At 41.2% G+C, this 24,028-nt stretch overlaps 1 protein-coding gene across 1 annotated transcript in view; it reads right to left on the bottom strand.

Annotated features, from left to right (window-relative positions):
- Positions 1-263: 263 nt before the first annotated feature.
- The window catches only part of LOC113155173 (toll-like receptor 13), an 88,293-nt gene continuing 64,528 nt past the window's right edge, over positions 264-24,028 (bottom strand). The window contains exon 4 of the mRNA XM_026349736.1: positions 264-619. Coding sequence (XP_026205521.1) covers positions 382-619 — 238 coding nt within the window. The 3' untranslated portion in view covers positions 264-381. The remainder of the gene's footprint in view (positions 620-24,028) is intronic.

The following is a 24,028-nucleotide window of genomic DNA, read 5'->3' as shown; positions in this document are numbered from 1 at the left end:
TTGTCATGGGGCAGGAAATACATTTAGAAGTTAGTTGAAAACACACTCTAAAGCAATAAATGTATGCACAAGGTTTGTTATTTTATGTTTTCTAAAATAACTTTTACATAAGCAGTTTGTTTGAATCAACTACTTAACAACAACTTAAATACAAGAAAAGACGATAGAGCTCCATTAACAGATTCTTAGCAAGAAGGTATTTATTTGAAGTTATTCTCATTGAAGTAAATAATGAAATTATGTCAATGATGCAGAAGATACATGTAATATTTCTGTAGTTCGTCACTGGTCCACATACATTCTGATCTGATCCCAACCAGGATCCTAGTGACCATAAAATTAACCTGTACTGTTTGTGATCCTAAATGTTAAGTGACGTTCTCAGCAGTCTGTTGGTCCACTCAGCAGGTTTGTGTCATCAGGGGTGTTCCCCGTCTCCAGAGCTCTTTGCACATTCTGCCAGAACACTCCTGTGTGTTGTCCAGCCTGAGGCCAGCTCAGGTAGGTGCGTCTCTTCACCAGCTTCCTCATGCGATAGTACGGAGACATCTGCTGAGTCGGGATCTCCTCCAGAAACAGGAGGATCAACACGTCCTTCTGCTCGTCAAACAGACGGAAACTGTAACAACACACAGGACACACAGAACAGACTGAGGACCATTCACAGGCTGGAATCACATTCGAATTTCAAAGAGGAGACCCTGGTTTGTTTGTTTGTTCAATGACCAACATCATTTCCTTTAACCATCACCATGATCGCTCTGGGTTTTTTTTTATTGTGATCATGACAATGAATGCAGTGTGTACTTGTTTTGTAGATTTCATGGCTCAAAACTAAAAATCACATGTTCATTATTTGTCTAAATAGCCAGTGTTCTTAAAGAACACAGTGGAAGGCAGCGTGCACACCTGGCCATCTGGATCTCTCTGGAGCACCAATCACTCTGCAGGTAGCGCCGGCTGATCACACAAATGGTCTTCTTGCTGCTATAAATGGCATCGGTAATGTTTTCCATGATGGGTTTACCTGTGGAGGGAAATTTAAAATCACTGAAACATCACAGAATCTTAATTCTTCATGATTCCATTCACCAGCACAAGGTCCCCGGTGCCTAATGCAACAAAACAGTCCCACAGCATTATGCTCCCACTACCCTGTTCAACTGCTGGAGTGGGTTGAAAGCTTTTTTATTTCTTCAAACAAAGGCAGTATCCATGTACCCAAGCAGCTCATGCAATTACACTCATTTCCATGGGCAAGTTAAGGTTTTGTTTGATTTCATAATGGGGCTTAATAGTTTGGTGTTTAACTGTATATGGGATTTAGATTTAGATTGGGTGGCTCGGTGGTTGGTGAATCTTGCAGAAGTGAATCTTGCATCTGCATCTTGAAGTCTTTAAGCTAGTGAACAAGAAATAACACCAGTCCCCAAAGAATTCTAAAGACATGTTGAACATGTAGTAAATTCTTCTAACATGGGGATCAGTGGAAAGATTGAAAGAACAATGCGACTTATTCCGTACAACAGGCTGAGGTAGAACTAACTGCAGGTTTTACAAACCTTTGACTCATATTTCGACAAGTAATTTGCTGAGAAGATCTAACAACACTGAGGTTTTCTAATTCTGGGCTAAAACCACAAGCTGCATCAAAACCAGTGAAGCCTGTTTAATGAAGTGAGCATCAGCCACATAGCAGAATATAGAGCCTATAACATAGAAATGATGAACTGAAAAAAGGATGTGAAACTCCTCTCTGCAAGAAAAATAGTGTATGATGTACCCACTGAGACAAGAATGAGAGGACAGTGATGAACAGAGATATAAAGGTCATTGTTTAAAAAACACTTCTTAGACTTAAGTTGAATATTGGACATAAACTGGTAAGTCAAAGTCAAATGGATAATTGTGATATCTCTTTATAAAGGTTATGAGAGTTATCTCTTCTATCTTAATGGACTATTAAAATGTTATTGTGGGCTATTTAACAAGGTGTGTCTTCACATGATGTTTCTTAACTGTATTAACCCTTGTTAAAGTAGTTTACTAGAATAACTGAAAGTCAAAATTTTAAGGTTTAATTCTAATTCTGTCTGAATGTGTTGGCTTGGCCAACCTGTACAGAGACTGCAGGAGTTCTTTATGGTGCTTCTACCCAACCAATAACTCACTAGTTCTTAACAAACACCCTGTAAAAGACAAACCCAGTTTGTTCTTTAAAGGTAAAAGTTGTCTCACTATCTATTAAAATTGTCAAGTCTTTTAGATTTTGACTTTTTATCCAAGTTTTAATTACTACAGTGTATTCCTGTAGTCATATCACCCTCATAGCTGATAGCCAAGAAACAAGCATTTAGAATTATTTATTCTCTGTCACACTGAATGAGTCTGGGGGCTTACATGATGCAAAACACAAAGTGCAGCATATTAATTATAACTGGTGTTGTACCTGGTTGAAAGTCTCTGTGGTGCAGACAGAGTCTCCAGCCCTGCTCCTCCTCCAGCACTGGAAGCATCTCTCTGTAAACCCAGGCCTCGTCGTGAACGTTGTAGGAGACGAAGGCGTCAAACTGATGAGGAGTTCCCTTCTTCTTCTTCCTGCTGTCATAGAGGAAGGCCAGGAAGAGGTAGAAGCCGTAGGATAGTTGCCATCTTAGAAAGTGGTAGATGAAGGATGAGAGGAGGGCCAGAACAACCAGACAGGTGCTGGAAATGAAGCAGATGAAGCTGACATCCATCCAACAGGACTCAGTGTTAAATTCTAACAACTTCCTCCCCTGTTGAGCCACAGGAAAGGAACAGGTGTACTGATGGGCGTTGACAACCTGGGTTTGGGCGTTACTCATCACCCACTGGATAAATCCAGCGTTAGAACAGTCACAGGTGAACGGGTTATTGCCCAGGTCCAGGTGTGTCAGTGCAGGGAGCGACTGGAAGACCGTCTCATTGATCACTGTGAGTTCATTATTGCTGAGGTTTAAGAATCTTAGTGCAGGTGGGCGAGCCTTCACCAGGAAATCCAAAGATTTGAGATAACAGTTAGAAAAATCAAGAACCTGCAGATTGGGGATTGTTTCAAACAGCATGGGATCCAAATCCGACATATCAGTCTGTCTGATTGTGAGATTCTTGAGGTGGGTGTGGTAATGAAATGTGAATCCATTAGGTGCAGAAACATAGATGTTCTCTGCTGTGAAGCTCTCTAAATATTTCATGGTGTATATCGTGTTCGTTGACACTTCATATGGAAAGTCAAAGTGATAGCCTTTGCAGATTATTGTGAAAATCTTTAATGATTTTAAAGTATAGAAAAAGTCATAATCATTTAGATCGGGATGGTTAAAACCATCTTCTACGTTGTAGTAGATTGAAAGACTTTTCAACTGCTGCAATGCGCTGTAGTTATAATATAACTTGGGTGGAACAGATATCCTAAGGCTTTCAAGTTTGACAAGTCCATCAAAGGCCCCCGGTCTTATTTTCTCAATATTAGTCACATCCAAATGTTTCAGGGACCCTAAACCTTGAAAATCTCCCTTTTCGAAAAAAGACACAGAGTTTCCACGCAAATTCAAAAACTCCAATTTCTGTAGGGTTATTTTGAAGGCGCCTCCAAACGTCCGCAGGAGGTTGTTACTCATATCTAAAACCTTCAGGTCATTCAGCTTTTCTAAGACACACCTGTGCAGGTTTACAATGTTGTTCATGTTCAGATAAAGTTCTATGAGGTGTGTTGTGTTAGTGAAATCATCACAGCCCAGCTCTGAGATAAGATTATCACTCAGATTCAGGATCTCAAGGGAGGAGAGGCTCCTTATGTCATCTGGCACTTTGGTGAGACTATTGGTCTTCACAGTCATGAACCTCAGTCTCTTCAGTGATAGTATTGAACCTTTAGGCAGTTCAGTCATGTGAGTATTGGACAAGTCAAGGTCACTGAGCTGTGAGCAAGTGACAAGTTTTGCACTTAAGTTGGTGACATTGCTGTGAGACAGATCCAGACTCGTAAGTGTTTGTATTTTGCAGACTGTCTCTAAGAGACCTTTGACGATCCACTCATCCATATAGCTCAGTTTTAGATGAATCAGTGATTCCAGACTCTGCAGGACATTTTGGATCTCTTCAAAAGGAATCCAGGTGTTACTAATAAGCAGCTGAGTTATGCTCTTCAGTAAAGTCTTGTCAGGTACGTCCCATCTGACAAAAGTACCACTGTTAATTTGACAAAGGTTTATTGTCTCAAGTTGAGGAAAAACAGGTGTTGAGATGCTGAAAGTCTTCAGCTTCTCACTAGAAACATATAACACCTTAAGGCTTGAGGACATGTTCAGCAGATCTTTGGTGTCGAATGAGGTGAACTGGTTGTCTATAATGTTCAGCTTCTGTAGATGTGGAAGCTGTAGAAGTGGTTGAATGTCGCTGATTTGTTGGAGCTGGTTGCTCAGCAGTATCACAGTTTGTAAGCTGGTCAGGGACTGAAAGGCCAAGGTATGAATGAACTGAACTTCGTTCCAGCGGAGACTAAGCACGGTGAGGCTGGACAGTCCTTGAAAGAGGTTGGCAGTCAGGTTGGTGAGATAGTTACCACTCATTTCGAGCACTGTCAGTGCACCTAGATCGATAAAAGAGCCATCGTCCACATGAGAAATCCAATTGATTTGCAAGTACAAGCTTTTGAGCTTTGACAAGTTGCTGAAATCATCCCTGTTTATCTTTTCAATTATATTATTATCGAGTTTTATTGAACTCACATCTCTAGGGATGTCATCAGGGACAGTACAAAGTTTACGGTTTGCGCAATTCAAAAAAACATCAGCTGTGGGATTGACAGAGTAATCGATGGTGCAGTTTTTCAGTGAATAAGGCAGCGAAGGGTTAAGATAAAGGAGCAAAGACAGAAGTGAGACAAGAGGTTTCATGATTAAGTACAAAGACAAACTGTCTTCTGTTGGCCTCCTGAGCTTTAGGGAATGTTTAAGAACCTGTAATGTAAGAATAAAGGTGTTAATGCTAAAATTAACAGAATAATAAAAAGGACATTTTCAGATTCAAATGTAAACAGCTAAATGACATCAACCTTATTTAACTCCTTTGTACAAAACATTTCCACTCAGGTGGATTTGATCGACTCATCAGAGGCTTGTTCAAACAAATCAACTTGTTCACTTGTTAAAAATATGACTGACCCTCAAGTTTCCAGAAGGAACCGGCTGAATAAGCAGCGCTGTGATGGTGGAAACATGGCAACAGAACAATATAAAGTAAAACAAAGAGGCGCTTTCTCAGTGTCATATCATGGCTGAACTTCATGTTCTGAAGTGCTTGGTTTTAACTGAGAAGATAAAGATCCGGCACCAAAAGTGACCCAACATGATTTGTTCACTGAGACGTAGAAAAGCTGATTCATCGTAGGCACAGACTTAAATACTTATAATAATAATTATATGTATATAATTATATGATTTATATTATATAAAAATACATAGAAATAATATATTAAATAAAGAAAACCAGAGCCCAGTCACATGGTCAATGCTGTTTCACTGTAGGTTAGATATACAGCACAGTCCAGTATAAAGAGTTTTCTTAATTCTTTGTAATGGAAACTAAACAAACAAATATGGATTGATGTGTCAAACTTACCGTTCTTTGAGTGATGTGCCTCAGTGGTTGACACTCAGAGCTGATCGCAGTCTGTGTTACATCTCTCTATTAATCCCGTAATAGATGCTCACTGAACACATCTAATAGGCTCTGATCACATCACTTCCTTTTATTTTTTTATTATGATTTCCTGTGTTTGAGAGCAGTGACACTCCCAAACGTACTGCGTGTTATTAAAACCAACATATTATCACAAAATGTTAAATAACATTTACTCTTAATGTGAAGGTGTTATAATATTTCATATTGTATGAATGTTGTGTACAATGTTGTGACTGCTGCCAGTTAAGTTGAATCTTGGGAATCCTCATCAAACACCTTCTTTTTGGTTCATACATAATTTATTTTGTATTCAGTTCTGTAACTTTTTTTGTATGTTGTTAGTCATTATTTCTGCTGTTGAGTAAAAGATGCACCCCTGGGTGCAGAGCTGTTAAAAACAGGAAGTAGCCAGTCAGGATGCACTGAGCGTCAGCCTCATCAGAGGGCAGTGATTTGCAGGTTTTGTATTGTTTTGGTTTAGTTGATGGTTTAAGAAGAAGTTAATTGACCCGGTATGATCCATTACATCGTTGGTTTAGATCCGGTCTGGAGTTGAATTTGGCAGCTGTTTACCTGGAGCGACCAAAATGAAGTCCAAGGAGAGCTCAATGAAAGTGAAGGAGGCAAAAAAACTACATGAATCAGTAAGAGAGGTACTAGGTGAGACGAGCTGGGTACATTCTTAAAAATAAAAAGATTCAGTCACTCTTCAGCACAGTAACACAACCGTCAGGTGCTCCGGTACGATGTAACACACCATACTTCACTAAGAGAGTGACCAGGAGACATCAAATATGAGCAGAGCCACAATCAGAGCCTTGGACTCAAGACAAACTATGGGACAATTAGCAATTCAGCTGTTGAACAGATGCATTCGCATGTTTGCAAAAATGTCTTTACACTCACAAATCAATAAACCACAAACGTAGACACACAAAGTCTGCAAATATAAAGCGACATCCCCTCTCTCTCCCATCACTTTAAATCTGCTGACTTGGTTTATTTCCTCTCAGGGTCGGGAACTTCATCATGACTCAGCAGATAGTTCATCCTGTGAGTATCGGAGTCTTCGTCAGCAGCAGCAACGATGTCCAGGATCCGCTGTGTTTACTGCAAAGAGGATTATGGGGCAGCTTTCCGGTGGATCTGTCTCCCAAGAGACCCACAGAACCTCAGTCAGAGTCTCTGCATGTCATGATTATTTCACATCAATGAACGTGTTGTTTTGTCTGTAATGCAGCGACAGTCAGTGTGATCATAACAGCTATTTATCAAGAGCATGAAACAAACGATGAATAGAATTAGAAATAGTGAAACCACTGTGGCTGTTTGTGAATATCACCGAGCATTGAGGGAACTGCTTGAATATTCATGCATGAAACTGAGGTTAAAGGTTAAACTGTGGCAGTAACACAACTTTGATGTCCTTTTATTAATTAGAAACTGTTCAGTAAATTAGATCATTTCTAGAAAATGATTTTCTCTGGTGCTTCACGCAGCACTGAAGTGTTATAAGACTGTGAGACAGCTCAGTTTGACCCGAGTTTCCCTCTCGCAGCCTGCAGCTCTGCTGTAATAAATCTAACATTAAATCCCATTTTACAGTCTCATTTGTCTTCCTGTAAATGCACCGTGAGGCTTTTTGCTGAATCACCCAATGTCCTGTGATTTAACAGGAGAAGTTGACATCTATTAGCAGCCACTATGTGGAGACTGCTGATCAGCTGGGGGGAAGTCAGGCAGATCTGACCTTTTGACCTCTGGCTGTCAGACAGAGGTCTGACCTCTGCACCACCCAGCAGGATAAAACACCACAGATCCTCCAGAGGTACCTGGAGGTTAAAGCTGGTTTTCCCTCAGAGAGACATTTAAGGTGCTGTTAACATTTCTGCACTGAGCCTTAAAATCCTGCAGGGTCACTGCTAAGTGGGCAGACATCTCCCAGAAGTCTCTAAGGCTGAAACAATGGAAAGATGTCGGTGAGAGGTCAGTGAGAGGCCACTGACGTGTACAGAGTCAGAATACAGTAGCAGAAATATTGATCTTTTACCTCGTCATCTCCTGGTTTCTCATTAACTTGTATTTAAACCAAACTGTGTGAGAACGACACCCAGGAACTTACTCCTGTATCTGCACACATCCATTCATCATGTTAACCACAGACGAGCTGCAGCTGTCACAGGTCCTCCTCCGTTCATACCACTCTGTGCCACCCGTTGTTAAGTCAGTGGTCCTGTTATTGTTTCAGTGTCATTTCCTGTGTGTAACATCCCAACGTCAAATCTGCATCTGGAGTTTAATTTAAAATCTAGAAACTAAGACAACGATCCTTTGTGAACGGTCCACACTAACATCTGACATCAGCAATAACTGGCTAATAGGTGCTAATCCCCATGACTATTTCAGAGCAGCTTCATCCAGACAGCTTGTCAATGCCCCGTCAGAGCTGCTGCACCAGGTTCCTGACAGGGTTCGGGGGATAGTAAAAGCACTTAACGGGCTTTAAGATGTCACTAAACCTCCTGGAGCCAAAGACTGAACAGGAGATGGTTGATCTAAATATTTACCTGTTTTAGCTCCTTCAGTTTGCATCATGTCCATTCTCCTCCTCTCATCTCTCTTACTCTTCTCTAGTGTTTCTCTGGTTTTATCCTTTTAGCTGGTCCGGTGTTCCCCCCTCTATCTGTTGCTGTTTGAAGGTTTCAGTAACCTCTGTGAATTCACCTTTCTGTCATTTCTCTGCCTTTAATCACAGTTTTTTATTAGGACAAATAGCAGCAGCATTAATGAAGCGAAGCACTCAAACAAATCAGCATCTTCCTCTAAAGGAAGGAGGAACAGGCCGATCGGGGGCAGCAACATTTACCCACAGACACACCGACTGCATTAATAGATCATGGAAATGGAAACTAACTAACTAACTAACTGGTTATAGACTGATGAATTACTGACTATTATTATCATTGTTGGTGTTCGTGACTTAACATGAGTGTTTGTGCTGCTGGACGTCAACTCTAATAGTTGTAAATTGTGTCTTGTGTCTTGTCTGTGTGGACATTTGTTAGAAATGAGACGAGTGTCTCATCAGCCGTGCTTGCAGATCACATGCTGATCACATATTTAACGTTGGCTTTTTAGAAGCTTATGAAGAAGATTTGAGTGTTTAGGCTTTGAGCTGCACTCGAGAGATAAACAGGAGCTGTGAACAAAAACAAGACAGATGAGAGCAGGATAAATGATGATGTTATTCAGTAAGGAAGCGAAGGAATACTTTAAAATAAAGTCAATCAGTGACAGGGATATAAAATAACTTAGCTTAACACAGAAATAAGAAATTAGAGATAGAAAAGGACATCAAGTGAAAAGAATAGAAACAAAAGAAAAAAATATCTCTGACATGTTGGAAAGACGTGATAAAGGACAGATGAAACTGGAGAGACAGAGACAGAAATGAGGATATGGAAATGTCACACGAAGAGATAGAAATGAAATAAAGAAAGATGAGGAGACAGTGAAAGAAGGAAAAATGCAAATGAGAGATGTAAATGTAGATAAATGAGGAGAGAAAAGGAAAGAGAGAGACGGGACGGAGAGGATGATATGAGTGATGAAGGTATCGAGACTTGAATCAATAGATCGAAGCATAAGTCAAGAGATCGATGGAAGAATAGATGAGTGGATGCTTGAAGGAACACGCAGGCCGACAGAAAGATGGATGGACGAACGAGGGGATAAATCACTGAAATGAGTTCGAGAATGATTTGTCATTTTAAAATGTCACCGTGGATTCGCCTCTCTCCATCTTCATCACTGAATCACTGTCTGAACATTTATCCATCTGTTCATCCACCCATCTGTACATCTTTCTAAAGTTGTACTTGTGCAGCTCTGATAATTACTCAGAGTTTTCATGACAAATAATTCCACACATTAAAGCTTCTGTCGCTATTTAATCCCGGCTCTGGTCTCGTATATGTAGAGCTGATAAATAATATAATCACAACACAGCTACTAACTGTGGTCGGTTCATTATGTTCACTGTTGGTACCTGTTCTTATATTAGAAAGAACTCTCCCTTCAACTTAGTCACATACTTATATGAAAATACTTCACACACAGTAGTTATGGGACGTCATGTCACACTGAGTCACAGCACATGGTGATGTTAAGTCACGTGACACTGAACCACAGCTCAAGATACGTTGAGTCATGTCATGTTGAGTATCGTTGAGTCATGCTCTGCACTGATGTTGAGTTATGTCAAGTAGAGTCCCAGTGACTCATGACTCACATTGAGTCACATGATGCTGAGTCACAGCTCATGGAGACATGTAGAGTCATGTAGAGTCTTGTAGAGTCACATGTAGAGTCATGTAGAGTCATGTAGAGTCACATGTAGAGTCACATGTAGAGTCATGTAGAGTCATGTAGAGTCAGGTCATGTAGAGTCACATGTAGAGTCACGTGTGGAGTCATGTAGAGTCATGTAGAGTCATGTAGAGTCACATGTAGAGTCATGTAGAGTCATGTAGAGTCAGGTCATGTAGAGTCACATGTAGAGTCATGTAGAGTCATGTAGAGTCATGTAGAGTCATGTAGAGTCATGTAGAGTCAGGTCATGTAGAGTCACATGTAGAGTCCCATGAAGAGTCACATGTAGAGTCATGTAGAGTCATGTAGAGTCATGTAGAGTCAGGTCATGTAGAGTCACATGTAGAGTCACATGTAGAGTCAGGTCATGTAGAGTCATGTAGAGTCACATGTAGAGTCATGTAGAGTCATGTAGAGTCAGGTCATGTAGAGTCACATGTAGAGTCCCATGAAGAGTCACATGTAGAGTCATGTAGAGTCATGTAGAGTCATGTAGAGTCAGGTCATGTAGAGTCACATGTAGAGTCCCATGAAGAGTCACATGTAGAGTCATGTAGAGTCATGTAGAGTCAGGTCATGTAGAGTCACATGTAGAGTCCCATGAAGAGTCATGTAGAGTCATTTAGATTCATATAGAGTCATGTAGAGTCACATGTAGAGTCCCATGAAGAGTCATGTAGAGTCATTTAGATTCATATAGAGTCATGTAGAGTCACATGTAGAGTCATGTAGAGTCACATGTAGAGTCCCATGTAGAGTCATGTAGAGTCATTTAGATTCATATAGAGTCATGTAGAGTCACATGTAGAGTCACATGTAGAGTCATGTAGAGTCATTTAGATTCATATAGAGTCATGTAGAGTCACATGTAGAGTCATGTAGAGTCATTTAGATTCATATAGAGTCATGTAGAGTCACATGTAGAGTCATGTAGAGTCATTTAGATTCATATAGAGTCATGTAGAGTCACATGTAGAGTCATGTAGAGTCATGTAGAGTCTTGTAGAGTCATGTAGAGTCACATGTAGAGTCATGTAGAGTCAGGTCATGTAGAGTCCCATGAAGAGTCATGTAGAGTCATTTAGATTCATATAGAGTCATGTAGAGTCACATGTAGAGTCATGTAGAGTCATTTAGATTCATATAGAGTCATGTAGAGTCACATGTAGAGTCATGTAGAGTCATGTAGAGTCACATGTAGAGTCATGTAGATTCATATAGAGTCATGTAGAGTCACATGTAGAGTCATGTAGAGTCACATGTAGAGTCATGTAGAGTCATTTAGATTCATATAGAGTCATGTAGAGTCACATGTAGAGTCATGTAGAGTCATGTAGAGTCACATGTAGAGTCATGTAGAGTCATGTAGAGTCACATGTAGAGTCATGTAGAGTCACATGTAGAGTCTTGTAGAGTCATTTAGATTCATATAGAGTGAGTGAAGTGTCCTGCTTGGTGGCTGAACCAAACCACATAGTGATGGAGGTGCAGAGGACAGACTGGATGATGGGGGTATAAAATATGGTCAGCAGCTCCTGGTGCAGATTGAACTTCCTGAGCTGTATTACAGCCTCTGGTGAGACTTTTTGTGGACTGTTTCTATGTGGGAGGACCACTTCATGTCCTGGGAGATGTGGATGTGGATCCTAGGAACCTGAATGAGAAGTCAGGAAGCTCCTGATGCACGGACACGTGGGAGCAGGTACGGTGGGCTGGGTCAGTTTATGGTCGAGTATCCCAGCGGTGATCGTGTTGAAGGCTGAACTGAAGTCCACGAAAAGGATCCTGACATACGTGCCAGGGAGGTCCAGGTGCTGCAGGATGTAATGGAGACCTGGGTTTACTGCATCATCAGCTGACCTGTTTTTCCTGTAGGCAAACTGCAGGGTGGTGATGGTTGACTTCTTAGGCAGCCATGTGGCCATGTAGAGTCAAATTGCATCATAGAGTTACGCTGAGTCAGGTCACACAGAACAATTCAGGGCATCACTTTGAGTCACATTAATAAAAATAGTTTTCACAATAAAACAACGATCAACAACAACATGTGTGATTAATAATGTTACTGAGAGGAAATAACGACAGTTCCGAACGTGGACTGAGGCTCCGACATCTCTACATCAGCGTGTGAACACAGAGGTGTGCTCACATTTACATCCATGCTATAAAATGTGATGTCATTGAATCAACAACACAAAGCTGACGTTCATTATGAACACACGAGTCGAGAAAACACCCACACACACACACACAGTTGACATCCTGTCACAAGATAACAGTCTCTTAACGAGCTCTGGCTCGACAGCTTCATCACTTCTTACACGACTTCATTAGTGGGAAGATTTACAGCAGATTCCTCCGCATCACTTCTTCAACATACCGTGGAACGAAGGCGACACCGATAATGGGAGTAGAACCTGAAAACAGTTAAATATGCAGTGTGAGTGGTTGTGACAGCAACTTCAGCACCATTAATGAATCAGGCTTTTGTTGGAGCTCAAACTGGTCTCAGGTGTGGACTTGACTGATTCATAAACATTCACCTGAGAGACGCACGAGACATTCACTCACAGACGGGACTGTTCCTGTTGGATCATATCAGCAGCCTCAATCTGAGAATGAAGAAACCAAAACTCAACAAAAGTGAAAGAAAACAAAGCAGATTTTCAAACTGCACGTTCGATGTCTTTGTTCTCAGGTGGCAGTAAAACAAAAAACACTGACAGGAAACAAACCTGTAACTGAACACCGACACAAAGAGTGTGAGAGTGAAATAAAATGACCTGTGACAGCTGACGGTGGTGATGTTTCCACTTCTGTTATCATCACGACTCCTCTGTGATCAGTCTGTCCTCAGCTCGTTCGTATCCATCACACCGTTGTATGTAACGATCATCACGCGTCTGTTTAACCTGACGCTTCCCTTTATAACACGTGATACTGTTCAAGTATCAACATCAGCAGGCGAACAGACGATTCTGTTCTTCTCAAGCTCGACCACATCAGATCAATGTGAGCAGCTTTGAACCCACACTGTGGATTCATGTTAGTTCACACCCTCAGTAAAGTGGGAGTCCTTATGTAAGACAAAATGAAACGTACACAACAGAGGTTGAGTCTGTTTTTTACCGTGTGGTTGATTTGAACAAAGCTTCACAGCAGGAGGTAAAAATAATAACATCACTGCATCATATACAAGATAAAACTGAACAGGACAGAACGTTGTGAGCTTCATTTCATTTTCACTGAGTTTGCTAAAACCTTGTAAATCCACGGTTGGTAACTGAGGAGGAAAACAGCTCCCAGGCTGCTGTTGTAAAGTTTATTGATGTGAATCAAAGGAAAACTTCATTTTTAATGTGATAACACCAAACAACAGTCGAACCTCTGATGTCTCTTTACAACATGGATTCATCCCACAGGCTCCTTCTGAATTAGATGATGGACTCAGAGTCAGGAACATATATAAATACAGGTACAACAACACAAGAGAGAAGCAGCTGACACGCGACTCCTTCCATCACGTTCTGCACTGCACTGACTGTTATTAACCACATCACAATAAATAAAATTGTGTCCCCTTTAGGTTTATAATGAGGTGCTGCCTTTGATAATTCTCAGTTTCGCTGCAGTCTCTTGTTTAATAGTAGTTTTAATTGAGTTTATTGTTGTCGACAGTGTCTATGAACGCCGCAGCACCGAAATTCAACTAGATTAAAACAGGTGTTAAACACCTAGCTGGTGAAGAATCAGCAGCAATGTGGACGTTGGACAGAACTAAAAGAAAAGTTGGATCAGATTCAGCTTCTTCATCAAAGTGGCAGCAGGACGCAGACTTAGTAGATCCCAGTTTATATGAACGGCGTCCTGACTAATGATTGTTGACGACATCGTCTGTACGAAGCAGCATCAACAACAGCTGCCTGCTGCTTGAAATAGCAGGTAGCTGTCGGGAGACAGGTTAGTTTTACCCAACTGATGATGTGTTGTTGCAATAGTAACTCTTACATTCATATATATGTTTTACATATGAAACAGATTGAAAACACAGAGACCTCTTTGGCTTTTGACATGTAAACACAAGCAAACACTGTTCTGCTTCTTCAGCGTCAGATGATAATCGTCGGTTTTGTGTCCTTGAAAAAGATCCTAAATCCAATCCCCAGTCCCCCAAATCTGTCAAATGCATGTAACATGGTCCCTCAGAGAGTCTGATCTACAGAGGGTCTCCAAAAGCTTTTTGGCTGATCATTCATCAAACTGTCTAACCCGACTTTTTGCTTCAGAGTGACATTTTGGAGCAGCACTGTTGTAATTAGTGAGGTTGACCTCACGTCGAGCTCACGTGGAGCTGACAGCAGCTCTGATCCTATAGATTTGCTTTGTGTTGTATTTATTTATCTCTTCTCTTCCTGCTTTGTCATTTATAAAACAGAAACCAGAGTAAAAAGGATTCGTGAAACCCATTTTAAATACATAACATCACATTTTTCATGGTTTTTCCTCATCTCTACCTGTTTGTCAGGAGATGGAGGGCAGGTGACCCTGTTTGGAGCGATCCGTCCTAATGACACTCAGAGCGGGGGGGCTGTTCACTAACACACAGACCGACATAATTAATGAGAGCCAGTGTGGATCTGAGGCACCAACAGAACCAGCGTTGTTTGTATGAGCGTCACGACCTCCCTCCATTTTCATAATCATGTTGATACACTCTCTCTCCTGCTTGTTCCTGTGACAGGATATTACACACACACAGACAAACACAAATGAGGATGTGTCCAACACCTCTGGTTGAGCTGCAGGCAATTTGTCCCCAGTTTAAAGGGACTTTGGTTGAGTTGATTCATTTTTGGGGCCACACATGCACAAATCTGTTTTTAACAAGTAGAATAAAAGCCACAAACTACTGAATATTAACGAGGCAGATTTATCCTCCCTCCAAAGACCAATGCTGTGAAACTCGTTCTATTTATTTACAATGTTCAAGCAAATGTTAATGAAATAAATTCTGCTCTGTCAGCTGCAACGAGGATTTGATTAAAAGAAGTTCCTGCTCAGATCTTCTTTCACGGACGTGTTAATGGCTCAACGCGATGCTCTTTTTCATAAATACACATTTTTCATTATAGTGGCAGCTCATTAAGTTGGAACATTAACATCTTGAGCCATCAAACACCTGAAATCAACCGAGTTTCCACTGGTGCTGACTTTGCTGATATGCACTGAGGTGGATTCTGTGCTTCCAACCTTCACTTCCTCTCTGCAGCAGGGGACTGAACACTCCTCTCCGTCAACCGTCTGACCTCCAGCACGATGTTCAGATCTTACTCAGCTGGATTTTCTCCAACATGCTGTATGTTTTATTGAGCTGCTGCTTGTATCTAATATGAACGCCCTGCGTCGAGGTGCAGCGGTGCATGTTGGGAGGTCCTCCTGGATTCCTTCACAGTCACGTCAGTCCATGTGTCATCCTGCATTCACTTTGTGATTCGTCTGCTCTGTATTATTTAATCTGAGCCCAGTGAAGCTGCAGGAGTCTGTCTGTTTGTCTGTCTGTCTGTCTGTCTGTCTGTCTGTCTGTCGTCCAGCTGAACACTGGCTGCAGGTATTATTACTGATATCACCTCCACACCTTCAACAGGCTGCTTTAAAACTACTTGCCCATGTCTACCTGTGAAGGTAGACCAGGTTTCTAATTGTCTTTTTACAGTGTAAACATAGGACAACAGGTCACAGGAGGAGAAAAGCGTGGAACTGACTAAAACTGAAAGTAACACAGAGCAGCCTGCAGAAGTTTGAACTGGTGAAGCTGCTTTGTGCTGTTTCTCTGTCTCTAGCTGCTCCCTGTGTAACGACCCCTCAGTAGTCGGCAGTAAATTGAGACTAAAGCACATTTCATCCTCACTCATAAATAATTACTAATAGCTGCGTGACAGTAATTTGTAAAATCTCTTGGAGCAGTGCATTGTGGGATTGTTAACAGAAAGAAGTGAACAGTGTGCACAGCTTATTTCATTTTTCATTTCTTGTCATTATTTGGGTGTTTGACTGCACTTTAACCCTTTCATGCATGAATTAGTGTTTTTATTCTCTATCTTTGCTATTGAATTTTTTTATGAACATATTTTTCATGCAGTTACAAAAAATGTACAATCATTTGACAAAGACCCGTATTTAACAAACCAACAGCAGAAACTGTGTGAAGGTTATGAAATCAAACGAATAATAATAATCTGATGTTTTCTCACATTTGAACACATTCTAATAACATCGTATTATATTATCATATTATACATAAGATAAGTCATATATGCTGCGAGCCTCCACCTGTGGACCAGTCAGCTTGTCCTGCTCGTGGTCTCCAGCTCGTTCTCTTTCCATTCTGACTGTTTCTCTTATCAGGCTGAACCTTTGTTTCATTTTCAGGTGAAAAACTTTTTGTGCTAGAAAATTTATCTTTACTTGTTGAGGCAGCAGAGACAAATTCTGATTGGACTTCTCCGATAAAAATCTCCTCAGCCGCTGTGACTTTGTGCGACGTGTGTGATTTTTGTTTGGTGGTTTTATTTATAGTTTTCAATTATTTTACTTTGCGTCTTTGGTTTTAAGAAGATAAAGATGATGATGACAAAGCTGTTTTTTATTCATTTGTTCGTTCTTTTTCGATCTCCCTACTTTCCATTTAAATAGACAGGAATAGAAAATATGCATCATTGTGCAGGATTGCGTTGGGACCCTGAAGCCAATTATTTCTGCAGATAACAAACCACATATTGTTGTGTTTTTAGGAGGAACTTCCCCTCTGAAAACACAGAAACCTGCAGGAAGTGCAGATCCTAATCTTGCAGTTGATGCTAAACTGAAGGATGTGGACACCGTCGAAGCACAGAGCAAAAGAAGTTTGTGTTAAATCTAATGATGTCATTAGTTATAACAGGTTGGAGCAGAGGGAGGAAACAAAGAGCTGGTTCACTGATATAAGCTCAGGCTGATTTAGTGTTGGAGCTTCTCTCTAATGATTTTCTTTTGTTTCTGTGATTGTGGTCTGCATTGTTACTGAAGCTGCATTTAGAAGAGACAGACAGATGTTGGGGCATCAGATCAGTAAATCTTGACCTGAACCTGATCCTTCCTGCCTGTTCGGTCTGCACATTCGATAAGGTGAAGACGGGATCGTGCAGCCTGCTGTTGATGGAACTTCATCTATTCAATTAGCTTTTTTCAGGTCAGACTCTTGGTTCATCGTTGTTGTACTATGCACTTGATGGACTGGATTTGTCTCGAGACCGAAGTAGTGAAATATTTACAGTGAATGTGTCGCTGATTAGACATAGTTAACATTCCTATCAGAAGAAGGAGACGAGATGCTGAGTGTGTGAGTCTGTGTGTGCATATGGACATCAGATGTGTGAGAAATCAACACTTGCATGAATTATGCATGAACACACACACACACACACACACACGACTAGTCATGCAAACATGCTACCATATGCACAGAAGCTGAAGGAGACGCACACACGTGGAGACAAATCAAACCTCACACATGGGAGGCAGATGTTTGATATAAAATGTTAGTGATGTTTGCAGCCTCAGCACAATCTGTTGGTGTGTGTGTGTGTGTGTGTGTGTGTGTGTGAGAGAGAGAGAAAGAAAGATGTTGATGTAGAGAAAAACACATCGTGTTAGCGCGACTCTTGTCCGTCTATATTTGTGAAAAACACTTTGAGTTGTTCATATCACAAATCATCAACACTTGTATCTGAAGCATCGCTCACGTACGACCACAGTCTGTGCTGTGTTTAATATTATTACCAATCTTTCAGTTACCGTGTTTTTCTCCAGGCGGGTGGTGAATTACTCAGCTGAGTTCATATAGTACAAACTAGTACAACAGACAGAATAAGATTTGATCCAGTTGTTGCAAACAAGTCAAAGTAAACACGGTTTTAAAATATAGTTTTATAAATATAGTATAACTAAACATGTTTAAAGTTTGGGTCCAGTATTCATGTCATCATACTTTAATGTGCAGACTAAATAGTTTCGACCCCTCTCGTCTCTGCCTCCATCAGCTGCCGGCCTCTTCCTCTCTTTCTCTGACATCATGTTATTTTTGATTTTGTACATTTAAAAAAAATCTGCTTTCATTTTCACTTTGCCTCCTTTTCTCAAGGCTAAAGAGCGCTTCAAAGTCAGCTGCGAGGATTGAAAATGGAGCTGCTCATCCACAGCCCCCGCTGCCTTTTCACCCTCCATCATATATAAAAGACAGATGAAAAAGATATTATTAAGGACATAAAAGATTGAAGAGCGGTGTCAGGGCTCAGGAGGCGAGAAAGAGAGAAAAGACGGAGCAATGTCAGCTTTGTTGGTGAAGGGCGATTAAGAATATTCCATAAAAAAGTGCAGCATTAACACATTTATCAGCCGGTGTCTCCTGTGTGTAATATTTCTCATTTAGTCGAGCGGGGGCCGGGGTTACTATCACTGAAATGTATGTTGTAATAACTTTCATTACTCATCGTTATTCTAGGGTCAATGTCACCCCCACAAAAGAATAAATCCACTGACATGCTATCTTCAGAAAAACTGAATCAGTGCAAAACCTCCTTCAAAATGTTATTTCAGTTATTTAGATGAAGTATCGCTCGGTTAAAGGTTGAAATATTTTTCAGAAACCAGTGAAACACAGACAAGATCAGGGACACGAAGTTTACACTCGACACTGAACGATCCAAACAGGTCGACTGTTTTATAATCCAGAACACCACGGAGCTGTGACACAGAGCTGTCTGAGAACTATGAGTGAATACAGACAGTGACGTGTCTGTACTAACAGCTCCTCACACTAATAGCAGCCTGAATCAGTCCTTCTGTTGTTGAACTTTACCCTCTGACACCAGACCAGTTTCCTTCTTAAGGCTGGAACACGACAGCGTGTGAAGCTCCTGTTGTTCATCAGCCCCCTGGACCTGGACGGCTGTCCCCAGACGACGGACGGATTCAGAGAAGCATCAGATGTTGGTGAAACTGCAGCTTCTACTGTCCAGTACGTCTTCAGTCAGTAGATGATCGCTTCACTATCAGACCTAAAAACATGTTTGTCTGCTTCACTTTGCAGCTGAAGTTAAAGTTCTAGTAGAACAAATTAGGGTCTGATTTCCTGATGATTTCCTCTTTTACTACAAGGTTGGATGAATCTGAATCCGTCCATCATGTTTTGGATCTGCTCCGTAGTGTCCGGACACTTGACGTCAGGATAAACCTGAAGTGGAAGGTGGACGCGTGATTCTGGAACAAAACCGTTTCACTTATTAAATTGGATTAAATGAGAGAAAAGACGATGACGGCTTTGAGTAAAAGTCAGAGTGGTGAAAGGAGATGATTAACGAACACGTGATGATGTCGAGGTCGACAGCGGTAACGACGATGGATCGGTTCATCTTCTATGAGGGTGAAGGGTCAGTGTCGATCCAGTGCTGTAATTAGAACGAATCGACCTCAGTGTCTTTAATATTTGGTCTTTCCTCTCCGTCTTTTTGTCTTCCTCGTGTCCTCTGTGTCTCAGTTTTTCTGATTATTCTTGTTATCGGTCTCTGAAATCTTCTCTGTCTCATTTCTTTCCCTTTGTCTCTGTTACTGTTCCTTTTCTTTACCTTCTTATTTCTCTTTGTATCTCTGGACTCTCTCTGTTGGACCTTACTCTTCCCATCCTGTGTTCACACTCATGTTTCTCACATTTCTGTCAACGTCGCCTCATTTCAGGTGTGAACTCTGACCCGGCAGTGATCCTGTCAGACGGATGGATTTGACAGAGAGAGAGAGTAGCACGGCTTTTACAGCCTGCTGTAAATCTCTCCATTAAGTCGCCCTTTACCGCCTGATAGAATTTATAGAAGATAAAGAGGGGGGGACCGGGGGAGGAGGGGGGGGGAGATGATAAAATAGAAATGGTAAAAGTGTGAGGGGAGGATGTGGAGTAAAAGGTGAGACACTTGGATTATCAGGAAACCTTCGGACACTGGCTCCTTTATGTCCTGTTGAGACTGAGATGACAGAAGGAGACGAGGAGACGAGGACACGAAGACAACAGACCCCGTCCACCCGTGGTGGTGGGACACCCCATGAGGGGGTTCTTAAAATAAAAGTTGACAGTGTCAGCAGTTGTTCCCACTTCTCCTCCATCTGTCCATTTCTCCTTTCATCCTCCAGCGTCATCTCACTTTTTGCTGGGTCTCATCATTTTTCTTAACTGACGCCACTTCAAAGTGTCTCTTTCATCATGGTTTTCATTCCACTGTCTCTGCTCTGTTTAATACGCTGTGTAGAAATAGAACGTGTGCATAATAAACAGATGGACGGAGGGACAGATGGACAGAGAGGCGTACGTCTGCGAGCTGTAATTGGTTTGTCGCCTCGTCAGGTTGCTGCTTGACGCTCAGTGTAATGGACAGAGACATTCAATTTACCCCAAACACAAACTGAATATCAATTAACTGCAGGATCGAGAGAGGGGAGGAGAAACTGGAGCAGAGAGAGGGAGCAGAAAGGAAAAGAGGGAGGAAATAAAGACAAGAAACGAGAGGAGAGAGTGAGAGGATGAAGAGAGACGGAGGAGGGTGGAGGTAGAGAAAGAAAAGAGAGTGATAATGACGAGTGAGGAACGGTTCCTTTGGATTTCAATGACCTAATGATGTTTCCGCTGATAATAAATCAAACCTCTAGACGCTGTTGTGTCTAATATTTAACGTTGGTTTCCACTTTGTACAGAGTCCAGTTTAGAAGCTGTGAGTTCTAAAAGCTCTAAAATGTTGTGGTCAGATGTTCTCACTGTGTTGAAATGCTGGTTTACTTACATAGAAACATATATTTTAGCTTTGTAGATGACAGTGAGATTTAAAATAACCCAACAGAGAAGAGAACCAAGCACAAAGGGACAGATTAGTGATCCAGCAAACTGACAAACAGGCCTGAAGAGACAGAGTGTCCTTCATCCTTCCTGGAGGTCGTGTCTGACTCCTGGCTTGAATTACACAGTGGCTGCATTCAGCGGACTATCCCTTTAACCCCGCCGGGAGGCTCACGTGTCTGATCGATTGTGCAGGGCTTCCCCTCAGCCTCCTGTGACTGGGACAGACCGCAGGAAAAAACAAACAAAGTGAAATGTATGGACGCTGTTTGGTCTCAGACGTCTGATCGATGTCTGAGAGAAAGTGCTGCAGCAGGTCACATCGTCCAGTGTCTCATTACAGACGGATCTGATCCAGACGCCGCCCTCGGTGCACGTGGCCGTGTGTTTTTAGTAATATTATCTTAATAATAGAATATCCATACTGTCCATGTGTAGTGGTTCACTGACTTATCCAACCAGAGCCTGTGTACAGGGTGAACAGACAATCACAGACATGCAAATTAGATTGAAAGGACTTCAACATGACCATAAATACGACAACACACAGCACAGAGCCAGATGTCCGACTGCAGAACCAGCTGATCTGGATTTGTTAAAACTCGTTCCAGTCACACCAATGTTACCTGACGACGCTTTAGAGAACAGAGAAGGGGAAGAAGAAGGCCCCTCCTCTCCTCTGCAGCTCCCTCTGATAACACAAACACAGAAATCTAATTACAGTGCTGTTTGTTCTGGAGCTGCAGACACACAATAAAAAGCTTAAATTACCTCCCTCATTAACCGGGGAAATGAGACAGACAGAAACAAGTCGCAAAAAGAAAACTGATGACGCAAACAGAAGAGAAACGCATTGTGTTGCTCGTTCGTTTCTTTACTTTTTTACTAATGAGCGGCTTTGCGAAGGAAATTAAAGCGACAGATGAACAAGAAATCATCTGTGAAGACACTTTGTGGTGTTTTGTTGTTTAAAGGTTTAATGTTCACCTGCACCAGCGTCAGTATTTACTGCGGTAGCATTGTGACCGGTACTGTGTAGTACTGATTGATCCCAGTCTGGTTTGGAGCCGACTGCAGTGGACAGAGAGGTGCACCTCACACACCAGGACCAGAGATGCTGCTACACACAGGAAATCCTCAGCTTTGTTGTTGTGTGGCAGCCGGTGGCACAGGAAGCTCTGCACAGATTGAGGGGAGAGTGAAGAGAGTCAAAGAGAGAAGAGGCTCCAAATCCACCAGGAATCACTTCAAGTCCCTGACAGTTCCCTGACCTGAACATCAGTGGAGATATGTGGGGGATCACAGACGAGCTTGAAGTGATCTGCAGAGGAGTGGGTGGAAAGTCATCAGTGAACGAGAGAAAGACTCTGAGCTGTGATTTCTCTGTGTTATATTTTACACATCATGAAAAACGTGGAACATCAACAAAGTGGGATTCAAACCTTTGCACACAAGTGGCTCTGGCTACATATATACATATACACACCACATGCAGTATGTAAATAGTACAATTCTATAGATTCCAACTTTTAGAATTACTCATCACATTTACACCTGAGAAACAGGTGAGTGTCAGTAAAATGACTTGACGGTGCTTTAAACAAACCATTAGCAGCTTTAAAGAAATCTGCAGTCAGTGCTACAATATCTGAATGTGACAGCTGATTGACGCCCTCGCTGGTTCTTCATGCTGTGGAAACCTCCTGGTTCAGTGTTGGAGATACCTGTCCGTGCTGCTCTGAAGCTGCCGAGCGTCACGTCTTTAATGAAGTGACACGATAATGGGAGAAAGTTGTGTGGAAAAGAACCCAGATGAAATTCCATGTTTGTTATGATATTTAGCTTTTCTGCTTGTGAAGGACGATTTTAGTTTAGAGGACAGTGAGTGATCTTCAGTGTGATGTTTGTTCACAGTGATCCTGAATCAGACGATGACATGTTCTCTTTATTCCTCTGTGCGGATTCCAGTCTGAACTCACTCTGGTCCAACTACACTGGGGATGAACTCAGTGAACCTGTGGAAGGAATGAAGTAGCTGAAGATGACGTGTATGTAGTGGCATGAACTGCGAGGATCCACAGCCCAGTAAAGAGCTGTGCTTCCTGTACGAGGCTTTTATGAACTCATTGAATGTCGTCAGCAGCTTTCATAGAGAGATAAGTCAGGTTGAAGGGACTCCGTGGAAGAGCCACATGCTACGGCTCTTAAAGTGTGGGTTGAGTCAGGAAGAGAATCACATAATAACCACACAAGTGCTCTTTGATTTATCAACATCATGAAGTGTGACTCAATTCCTAGAAAATAGTGAGGATAACAACGATTATTGGAAATACAGTAAGTTACGAATAATCACAAAGCTGCAGCACAAACATTATTAGGATTGAAGTTTACTGTGGGAAATGAGAAGTTCTGAATATGGGAGATGATAATGGAGGTGGGATGGATCATAGAACAGCTTTAAATTTAAATTAAATTAAATTTGACAGCTTTAAATTTAAATTTAAATTTATATAACCTTTAAATTTAAATTAAATTTAATTTAACAGCTTTAAATTTAAATTTAAAATAATATAACACCTTTAAATTTAAATTAAATTTAATTTAACAGCTTTAAATTTAAATTAAATTTAATTTGACAGCTTTAAATTTAAATTTAATTTAATATAACACCTTTAAATTTAAATTGAATTTAATTTAACAGCTTTAAATTAAAATTTAATTTAATATAACACCTTTAAATATGAGGTTTCCTAAAATTCGACCTGTGTGAGTTGGTGTCGACTGTGTTCATGTGGTCTGTGCAGGACCTCCTGGATCATGATCTTCAGCCAGGTGTCATCCACACACCTGAACCAGGTAATGTTCCCATTTCTACTGGAGTGGATTATTATTTAGTAAGAGCTGTAGAACATACTCTGTTCATCTTTCATCAGAAGAAGCAGCTGTTGATCAATGGAGATGAACATTTTAAATCATGTTTCTCTTCTTTTTCTTCCAGGAACTTGACACTTCGTCGTCTATCATCGTCTTTGGATG

This window comes from Anabas testudineus, chromosome 11 (assembly GCF_900324465.2).
Source record: "Anabas testudineus chromosome 11, fAnaTes1.2, whole genome shotgun sequence".
Lineage (NCBI taxonomy): Eukaryota > Metazoa > Chordata > Actinopteri > Anabantiformes > Anabantidae > Anabas > Anabas testudineus.
This window is presented reverse-complemented; position numbering and strand designations above follow the sequence as displayed.